Raw genomic sequence first — 11,017 nt, forward strand, 5'->3', positions numbered from 1 at the left:
TTGTTCTTAGAAGAAAGAAAGGTCTAGAGACATATATTATCGAAATCTCGAGGCTTAGAACCATATTTTTCTGACTAAATTATTGAGTTAGCCATTTTTGAAAAAATCGGCTCAAAACGAGCCGCTTAGCAACATTAGATGTATCCAAAATTTTATTATGGGAGATGGGGGAGGGGGTTGCTTTAAAATAGATTTTTCCGCAAAAATTATAGAGTTTCATCTTTGAAAGTTAGACCGGATTACAATTTTTTTTAAAGCTAGTTTTCTTAAATATTCCTTATATAGGGTTTTAGAGTTCCATCTAGATTAGTTATTTTTCACGCATAAAAAATAAAAAAAAATTTTCCCCCTACATTTAAGTTTGTATGATTTGCGATAAGCATTTTTTTATCTTGTAAATTTTCTAATTTGTCTATATTTAAATATGATGATTATTTAAATATAAAGCCCAAAAAAATTACTGATTTTTATGCTTGCACATTTTAAATGAATTTATAGAAAAAAGCTATAAGGTAAAATCTGCAGCATAGAAATATTGTGATATCATATCGCTATTTTGAAAATACACGATAACGAAACCTCAAAATATAATCCATATAGCAGTGAGAAAGTTTTTTAATTTGAAAAATAATTAATTCCCTTTTTTCAAAAAAAAAGATATTATATGGTTGAATTATTTTTGGGGAGAAAGGTAGTGACGGGAGGGAGTGTTGGGGGAATTATTAGCCTAAAATTATATTTTAAGAAAACTAATGTATTTATTTAATGATAACTTAATTTCCCTCTTCCCCCATCCATTTTGTTGATACCAATGGTTTTAGATATATATAGTTCTCCGAATGATAAATTCGAAAAAGCCATATTAAATGTGCAATATCGGGAAATTTAATACATAAAAATAATCCTTTCTTGTTCAACTTTGGTAAATAGTGTTTTAAACGCTTCGAATTAAACTACTCTTAACTAGCGGCTGAATCATGATTTTAGCAAAAATAATATTATCTAAGCCTCGAGATTTCGCTGATAGATATGCAAACTTTTCTGCCAATTACGATAAAAATATTCAAGTTTGCGTATTTTTTTGGATAAACATCTCGAGCTAATATGTTTTTAAAAATCGGTTAGATAGAGTAGTTTAACTAATACTACACATGGGTGTGAAATGGATGGTGTTGACATTTTTAGAAATATATTTTTTTCTTCTTTGTGTTTTTTTTTTAAATGCGATATCATCCCTTTGAGTTACACTAGCCTAGGGGACCCTTATAGAAAGGTGAGGGGATGACATTTTTAAAAGTATTCCTAAATGCTATCTATGTTTTACCTATACCTGGTCTCCTTCTCCTTCTAGCTTATAATTTTTTTTTGCCTACCAATTTATTTTCTTTAAAATTACAAGTTAGTATTATATAATGATGCTTAATTTTAATTGATATTTTAACTCAAGTATCCTATTATTGTTTTTAATAAATTAAATTGATAATGATAACTATAAAACGATTTATTTTGTATTTAATTTTAATATGCAACAAAAAACAAGGTATTTAAGATGGTTACAAAATATTTTAAGAATATAAAATATAAAGTGATTTTAAAAAATGCTTTCATCAAAATAAGGGGTGATAAAAAAAAATGAAAAATTTCGTTTTTTAAAGAGAAAAATAAATCAGTTATTAAAACAATATTTTAACCAAATTTTTAAGGCTATCGAAAAATTTATTTTGTTTTGAAAATATAAGATTAATGAAGGGATTTATAAAAATAATTGTGATAAATGAACAATTGAAACACATTATTGGTAGATTATTTTGATTTGCATGTAATCATCGTTGAAGAAAATTTCTAAGGGTTTGTAGCCTTCTTGAGTTTCAGCATATACAATGGGTTTTTGATTTGCGTATCATCATCGATAAAATAAAATTTCTAGAGGTAGTTGTAGCCTTCTTGAATGGTCGTATACATCACTCTGGAAGATTCATATACTTATATTAAATAAATTATTGAAATATTACGATAAAGAATAACAAATAATCAATTAGATTTTTAGATATGTATGGAAAATTGATCTGAATCCGTTGATTCAATTCATAACAGAAAAACTAAACCTTAGATATAAACTTTATTATTTAAAAAAAATTATCTATCTATACTTCTAAAGGCCATTTTTATTCGTAGTTTTTTTATAAGGAGGTATCTTGGTATTCCACATGATTAATTACTAACTTACGTTTTTCAATGTGATTTATAAACACACTTTCTATCATTGACAGTGGATTGATATAATAACGTAGAAGGCCCTTTCATTTACAGCTAATAGTTCCATCTAAGGCTTGTTCATCGTTTTAGATATATGTTTCAAATATTGTTATTCCCTTTATAATAATTGATCCCGATATTCAAAATGCTGAAATTATAAATAAAATTTACTAGAAAGTTTTCGTTTTAAAAAATCACATTGGAAATCGCAATTTAGGAACTTAAAAACTAGAAATCCAGGATATTTCCTAATGTAAAAAAAAAACTAGGAATGAAACTGGCATTTAGAAATATGTATAAATAATTTTTTTTATAGCATTTTTTTCTCTAAAATTTTTATAATGTATATTACCTGTTATTATAGCATTTTACATAACCTGTTTACTATTCCTTCGAATGGATGATAGCAATCATGTAAAAGAAGGATCCCATAATCACACTGCTGGGCGCTGCTGCATCGGGATCCTGAGTAAATCAACTTTAATTACAAATATGAATTTTTCCCAAGTTCGTATAATACCGTATTGGAGAAATATCGGGGTAGATTGTGTCTCCAATCCTAAAAATATTGATATACATAACTATTAGAATAGATAATCTATATAATGTAACTTCTCCTGCTTTCCTCATTAAGAAAATTTTTACAAAATCCAATATCTAAGCAAGTTTTGAATATGTAATTTTTAAATTATAAATATATTTTTAAAGTTAAATATTAAATTATTATATATCTAAATTTAAATATTTGTTTTTTTTAAAAAATTAAAAAAAATTTTGTAATTTGTTAAGCAATTGCGCTGCATTTATATATAGATTTATAAAAAATTTTTTAGTCTACTTAGAATTGTGAAAAAAAATAAAGGATTCTAATAAAATAATAATATTGTTTATTTAAATAAATTATGCTTTTCTTAAAATAAGTAATTTGCGAGTTTTCAACCTTCTCTTTCAAAAAAAAAGAAATTCTATTAAATAACACACTTGAATAAAATAAAAAAATACACTTTTATTGTTTTTTTTTTATAATAATCTAAACTTCCTCTTGTTTTGTTTATGAATTAACGATTTCTCCATTTTCAATATTAAATTAATTATAAAGAATGAGAATTTCAAAATAGGATTAAAATCTCCTTGTTATAATATCAATTTATTAAAATGGATGTTTTTGGTTTTACCACTCATAAACAATTTTTTCTTTAAACGTTTAATTGCAAATAAAACGACGTGACAATGATATACTCAATAGCTTTGAATGGTTTTACTTAATAAATATAACGCCATCCTATTATAAATTATTTATAATATATTACCGGGAAAAATACGGATATTTTTTAAGGATACAACTTCAGTTTTTAATTTTTGAGCATATAAAATCCCTAAATTTGAAACTTTTAACGCGAAAAATTTTATCGTGAAAAGTTTTTATAGCGAATGGATTTTATAGCCAATACGTTGATTTTATAGCCAATACGTTACAACGAAACTTTTATCGCGAATGCAATATAGCGTAAACTATTTCGCGATAACTTTTATTTTAAAGCATTCTTTGCCCAGAATATTTTATCGAGCAATAAATATCAAACATAACGTAAGAATTCAATCTTAGCCCATCGGGCTTAGGCTGGGTATTTCCTAAGAAATAGTTTTGGTTCGGGCTAGATAGGGCTTAAAATATTTAATATTTTTATAATTGTAAAATAAATTCGTGCTGGGCGAAAAATGCATCCAAAATTGAGCGTTTCAAACGCTTGCAAGAAAAATAATGTATATTTTAAATGGGCTTGTGGCAAATTGGTAAAATTACAGTTTGAACGTTAGCAAAACCATTTTTTTTTAAAAAAAACTCTTTTTCAATACTTTTGTTTATTCTTAGTTTTGTAATAATTATATAAAAATTGTAATATAAATAACTTACTTATATCCTAAAAAAAGGGGGAATATTTAGAAATTAACAGAAATAAGTAGGCAGACGAAAAGTAATATTTAGAAATTAAAAGAAATAAGAAAGCAGACGAAAAGGAATATTTAGAAAGTAAAAGAAATAAGAAGACAGATGATAATATGATTTTCAAATACGACTTCTTTTTTTTTTAAGAAACTTATTCAAAATTTTTAATCAGTCGGATCTATATAAAAAAGATAACCCCAATTTAAACAACGGACACATTACGTTTTTCGAACGCTCAATTTGGGCGCCGAAAACAAATATTTCGTTTGGAATTGGAGCGGGTAAGAATAATTTTTATATAATATATTTGGAGGGGGGGGGGGGGGGGGTGTGAAAAATTAATCCCGGTGAAGATCGCTAATGTGCACTACATATTTATTTTATTATTTAATATTACGAAAATTAGGGATCAGACAGAATTTATAACCGATTCAAATAAGATTTTTTTTTTCCCAAAGTGGCAGGGGTCTATTTTTTTTTTAATATATAATTTTTTTCAAAGTTTTTTGGGGTTTTATTGCATATATTTTGGATATTGATTTTTTAAAAAAAAATATACAAGTTTTTCAGATAAATTCTCGATATCTAAGTAAACGGCTCACTTGGGCATTAACATGTGATATGGTTAGCAAAAAATAATTAAGTGGTTTAAATTCCTATTTCGTTATTTCGATTTAAAAAATTTGGGATGAAAATGCAGAGCATAATTTTCGGTATATTAAAATAAGTGTTGTTTAAAAGGATCGATTTGAGCCGTTTTTTTTGAAAACGGCGAACTCGATATTATGGCCAGAAAAATATTGCCTAAGCCTAGAGATTTCGCTAGATGTCTAATCCAAAACCTTTGCGTCATCTATGAGCAAAATCTTTAGGGCTTGGAGTAAAATTTTTTCTGGATAAAACATTGGGTTAGCCGCTTTTAAAAATCGGCTAGTATAATAATATCATGAATGGGATCTGTTGATTTATCTATTGATCAAAAATTATAAACTTTTGTGCTGGACAATGCTCATATGGCATTATACGATCCATTTTAAAAGTTAAATCAGTAATTGGGAAATTATTTAAAAAAGTGTGTAATTTCTAGAAAGGCAGATTCATATTTAAGCTATAAACTTATCACAAATAACTTTCCTTTTAGCTAAGACAGGAACACGGTAAATTTTAAATAATTTGGTGAAAGCAAAAAAAAATACTAGAAGAAACATGATATAAAATGTATATAAAAAAAATGAATATATATATTAAATATAAAAATATACAACCACGGCACCAAATTTAAAATATCTATTCGAGTCAAATAATTATTCGCATCAACATTATTACCATGTTAACCGATTTACTTAGGTCTACCCCCAAACTATCGATGAAGGTAAAAAGTTTCTAATCTTCACTTAAACCCGCAACTACATGTTCTTTAGAAGATGCCAAGTAATATATCGATTATCTAGGATAAAAATTTTAAAAAAGCAAAATGGACACAGTAATTGCAAGTTTAGTTTTTTTTAAGATTAGAAAGTAAAGGCGGTTCCCTATAATTCTTCATAAAAAACAAGTCACTTTTAACCTTTTCTCTCCCCCTCTTTGCATTTATCTATTATAGATATTTTATTTTAACTTCTCTAGGCCTATTATACCTCCTCAGTTTTCTTTAATCTAAAAGCCTTCTTCCCAAATCATTTTTCTTTTCTTTTTTTGCAGTAAAGGTTATAGATTTGCATTGAATGCAATCAATCGGCAGACGCGTATGGGAGACATGCTCTCCGCTGTAAATTTATATCAAAAATCAGCCGACATGATAAAATAAATGCAATAATAGCATCTTTTTTAAATAAAGCCAATTTTCCCTGTATTTTGGAACCTACATCCTTTTTAGATAAAAAAACGCCCTGACGGCAAAACCGTCGTACCTTTTTCCATGGGAAAGCCTTTAATGTGGGATTTTACCTGCATTGATCCCATGGCTCCATCCAATAATTCCCATGATCCCCTTAACAGAGCCGAATCTCTAAAAAATATAAAATACTCACACCTTATGTGTGATAACCACTTTGTTCCTATAGCAGCTACATCAACCTACTCCTTTGGACAAACGGATTTAGATCTATTCAAAAATATCCAAATCAATAAAAAAAATCATACCTTTCTCCATTTTACAAACTCAAGCAGAAAATCGACGTATCTATAATTAGATCTAATTATCAAATATTTAAAACATCATGGCCCGACCTCGCCATTTGTATCAATCTTCTTTTTTTTTAACTTAAACTGTTATATGACATATTTTATTATATTCTCTATATTTTTTATATAATAATATTTTATCATATTTGTATATGAATTTTAATAAAAAATTGAATTTTTATAATAATAATAATTAAAGAAAAATGGATTTGTCATTAGTTTTTTAAATAAATCTAAAAATTAAACAATTTTGTTGTCCAAATATAATGCCAGTTATCGCCAGTTGGGCATGATGTTTTAATTATAATTCATCTCATGTAAAATTTAATCGAGGGGAAGATAGAGTCGAAACTTATAATGTTCAAGCAGCGATCTATATTTCACCAATCGATTTGCTAAAAATATATACTAATTTTTTTTAATAAATTGGTCTCATAGAACTTTGATAATTAACAAGTCATTTAATATTATAAAAAGTTTAAGCAGTGATGTAAAACTATGAGGACTTGATTTCGGGCCAAAATGTTTGCCACCATTATATTTGCATTTTGTAATGATATATATATTTTTTCAATATCATTTTTATTTTATTTAAACCTTTCGTTATAACATGTCGTTCTAGTAAAAGGCCGAATTTTTAGACCTAATTTATGTGTTTCGATCATAGCAAGAGCTTTGAGATCAGCTAAAATTCTATCTCAAATCTCTACTATGTCTTTTTAAATCTGATGGAAAACATCTAGGTGGGATATCTCAAATTCCTTAGAAAGAATTGTCTGAAATCACTCGTGCATTCATCTATTGGCTCTCTATGATTAAACTCCTATCCTTGAAGAAAAGGGGTATTTAAAAATAGCAAAATGAGCAGAGTTTGGCAATGACACATATTCATTCCTATAATTTCCTGGAAATAGTTCTTTAAACTTTTTTAATAAGCTTGGCTTTCACATTCGTAAACTTAAGGGTGAGTGAAGGCTTCTTCTTGGAGAAAAAGTAGCCATTGCCATTCACAAGGCTAATTACATTAACTTTGGTAGCGCATCATCATACAAGGATGATTATTTTTAATAATAATATATCAAATTTAATACTTTTCATGAATTATAACTTATTATAAGCAATTTTAAATATTTTTCAATTTATATTCTATTTTTTCAATTTATTTGATGAATATGGTTTTAAAATTTGACCAATAAAGCTGAAAAACAATAATTGATATTAATTAAAAATTTAAAATAGAAGAAGAAGAAGAAAAAAACTTAAATGGAAGTATTTTTCCAATCGTTTTCCAAGAAAAAAAGATGTTCCCATTATTTTGCTTCTAATCATTCTTAAAATCTAAAACTAAAGATAAGATGTTATTCGCATCGTTCACCATATGTTTAGTGCGTGACGCGCATAGAAAAAGGAGTCAGGCATAGAAGCCATATTGCGATCTATACGTTGCTAAATGATATTGTACTCCTTCATTTTATTCAATTTTTTTATAGTAATAATTTAATTATAAAAAATTATAGTATTTAACGATTAATATCATAATACGGACCATAAAATGGCATCTACATCTGGTTACTTATTTTTAATAAATGTTTTGTAAATTTTTAGGACATAGCTTTTCCAAAAAAAATATTATTTCCATTTTTAATGACAGACTTTCAGCAAAATAAATGATTGAAAAATGACAAATAAAACCATATGATGAACACTCCCCATAGCTCTTAGAACTGATGCTGTTGAACCGCTAGATTTGAGCCATGCAGAAAAAAAAAATTTACGCAAAATGGAGTCGTTTAACAACGCTACTTAAAACAAGAACCTGAAACGGAATATGGGTAAACGCGTAGAAATAAAACTGCACCTAGTGTAATGTTATAAGTAGAATGCGCTTTTCGTTTATTCAAAGATAGTGTCCATGATAGTTTCGTTCATCAAGATGGGATTAGATTCCCTCGATGATTTTCTACGTATATTTTTTTTTCTTCTGGGAGCCTATAGATTAATAATTTCCCTGCCCAAAATTCATACTAAATATTATTAAATTTTTTTCAAGGAACACTGTTTTTCTTGATGATGATATAATTATTCAAATATTTATTTTTAAGTAAATATTAATAAAATTATTAGCTGTTTATAATAATGCTTACTATAATATTTGTAAATCTATAATAATAATATTAATTTGGATTTTTTTTAAACATTGCAAACTGTACCATCATTTTTTATTTCATTCTGGCATCGATTAATACATTCCTCTTTACTCCAAAAATTGTTGGCATTTCCACCACATCCACCATAGATAAATTCTTTGCAACTTTTACTATCTGAGTCGTAATAGTAGTTTAAAAAATAAGCTCTGCAATTTCCAGTCTCTGCTGCCAAATAACAATAACCTTTTCGGAACATGAATAAATTATTATTTCAATATAATATCTTTAAAGTGTCTCTTTTTCCTTTTTTTTCTTTAATAGTATATACTTAAACTTATTAATTTGATATTTCCTCAATTCTAAAATTATCTTAATGTTTTTAAAGTAAAGTCTATTATAAAAACGAATTATGAAACAAGTCTATTCTGCATCATATTACGTATTATATTTTACCTTTTATCTGATGCTGTATATATTGAAATATAATTTTAAAATGATATAACATTTAAGGTTTAATTTTTATCTTGATATTTTAAAATTTTAAAAGCGATACCTTATAAAAATTAAAATATTTATACTAGGTCTATGCATGGGTTGGGTTGCGGTAGATCTTGCTAAGATAATAAAACAAATAAAAATACAAATAATTATAAAATGATAATTTCTAGTTTTTTTGATTGTTTTTTATTTTCCTCTCTCATTTGATCTATTATCTAACAATTATTTTGTCTTGTCTCTATTCACATATTATATTTCACCTTTTATTTGATATACTGTATGTGTATATATTGAAATATAATTTTAAAATGATATAGCATATAAGGTTTAATTTTCATCTTGATATTTTAAAACCTATAACTTTATAAAATCAAAATATTTATACTAGGTCTATGCTTGGGTTGGGTTACGGTAGATCTTGCTAAGAAAATAAAACAATAATTAAACAAATTATAAAATGATCATTTCTAGTTTTTTTTTAATTGTTTTTTATTTTTCAAAATACGAAAGGAGTATTCAACTCTTAAAAATATACTAATAAATCTAATAGGTTTATATAACTATGACAATCATTATGTCTTTGTTTCGGTAAACAAATTTTTTGTTTAAATAACTCAATTTAGTGTTTCCCCTATATATATGGATTTTTTTAAAAAACAGATCCCAATTAAGATTCTAGCCAAAATAATATTACAGTGAGAACAAATTGAGCGTTTCAAATGCTGCATTGCAAGTGTCAATAATGCCTTTCAAAGCCTCGTGCGAAATGGTAAAAATACCGTATAGCGTTAGCAACCATTTTTTAAAAAAAAAACGCATTACAGGTTTGCTTTTACATTCTTCGCTTTGATATTATATAAAATGTAATATAAATAACTTTACTTATATATCCTAAAAAGGGAATAATATTTAAGAAATTAAAGAAATAAGAACGCAGACGATAATATAATTTTAAAAGACAAATCCTTTTTTTTTGTTAGAACTTATCTAAAATTTTGAATCGACGAAAATTAATAAAAAAAAAGACAACCTCAACAAGGGACGCGTTACGTTTTTTTTTAATTTAAAAATTACGGCAAAATGTAAACGCTCAATTTGTGCGCACTTTTATGTAATCCTGGAGATTTTACTCATAAGTGGCTAAAAAGGTCTGGACCGCCATTCGCCAAATTTCGAGGCTTATATAATATTATTTTGGGCTAAAATCTTAATCGGGCAGTTTTTTAAAAATCTGGCGGTTCGTAATACCAACTCTATTTTAAAAAATATATATATTATAAGAAAGGTATTTTATTTTTTTCACTCACCATCGAACCTGCTTTGAGTCAGAGCCACACCCAACAAACAGAAGATTAGGAAAATTATATTCATTTTAAAATAAACTTCAAGGCTCAAATTATATTTGGATTAAATTAAGAATTAGATTTTGTGCAAATAAAAATTAAATTTTTAATTAACTTATCCTGGTTATTTTATATATATATATAAAAATTATTTTATTACCTCCTCCGACTTTTTTTAAATCTATATCTTTTTCCTGTTTAAAATTTTCAAGCAAATTTTATTTATAATAGACGTAATAAATTTTCGAAAAATTAAAATTTAATTCCACTTTTTTATTAAAAGAGAAATGATAAGAATTTTTGTTAAAAATTACCTATTAAGCTATATCCATTTTACAACACACAATTTTTTTAAAAGGCCAATAAAAAAAGGGATATTAAAATGAAGTCTTTTTATGATAGTTCCAGAGATTATAAGAGAATATAATATTTTTTAAAAAATTTATAATAATCTAAAATACAATTTCGCGTTATATTATGAGTAAGTGTCGTGAATGGCGGAACTGCTTTTATTTTTATAGCTTTAGCAAGTGCTAGCTAATTTTATTTTAATAGCTTTAGCGGTCGCGTTATCTTATTTTTTTGAAAATTTAAATATATGAAATTATTTCATAAATTTATCATAAATTTTGAAATGACAA

The 11,017-nt window shown here is 26.2% G+C and overlaps 1 protein-coding gene across 1 annotated transcript; it reads right to left on the reverse strand.

Annotated features, from left to right (window-relative positions):
* Positions 1–2,547: 2,547 nt before the first annotated feature.
* LOC135929654 (kunitz-type U19-barytoxin-Tl1a-like) lies at positions 2,548–10,499 on the reverse strand. The gene is made up of 5 exons (XM_065466341.1): positions 10,341–10,499; positions 9,419–9,454; positions 9,114–9,149; positions 8,599–8,778; positions 2,548–2,815 (listed from the first exon to the last, which is right to left on the reverse strand). The coding sequence occupies exons 1-5, from the start codon at positions 10,402–10,404 to the stop codon at positions 2,691–2,693; spliced, it is 441 nt and encodes a 146-aa protein (XP_065322413.1). The 5' UTR covers positions 10,405–10,499; the 3' UTR covers positions 2,548–2,690.
* Positions 10,500–11,017: the final 518 nt, after the last annotated feature.

This window comes from Gordionus sp. m RMFG-2023, chromosome 5 (assembly GCF_954871325.1).
Source record: "Gordionus sp. m RMFG-2023 chromosome 5, tfGorSpeb1-WG-v2, whole genome shotgun sequence".
NCBI classification, from domain to species: Eukaryota; Metazoa; Nematomorpha; class Gordioida; order Chordodea; family Parachordodidae; genus Gordionus; species Gordionus sp. m RMFG-2023.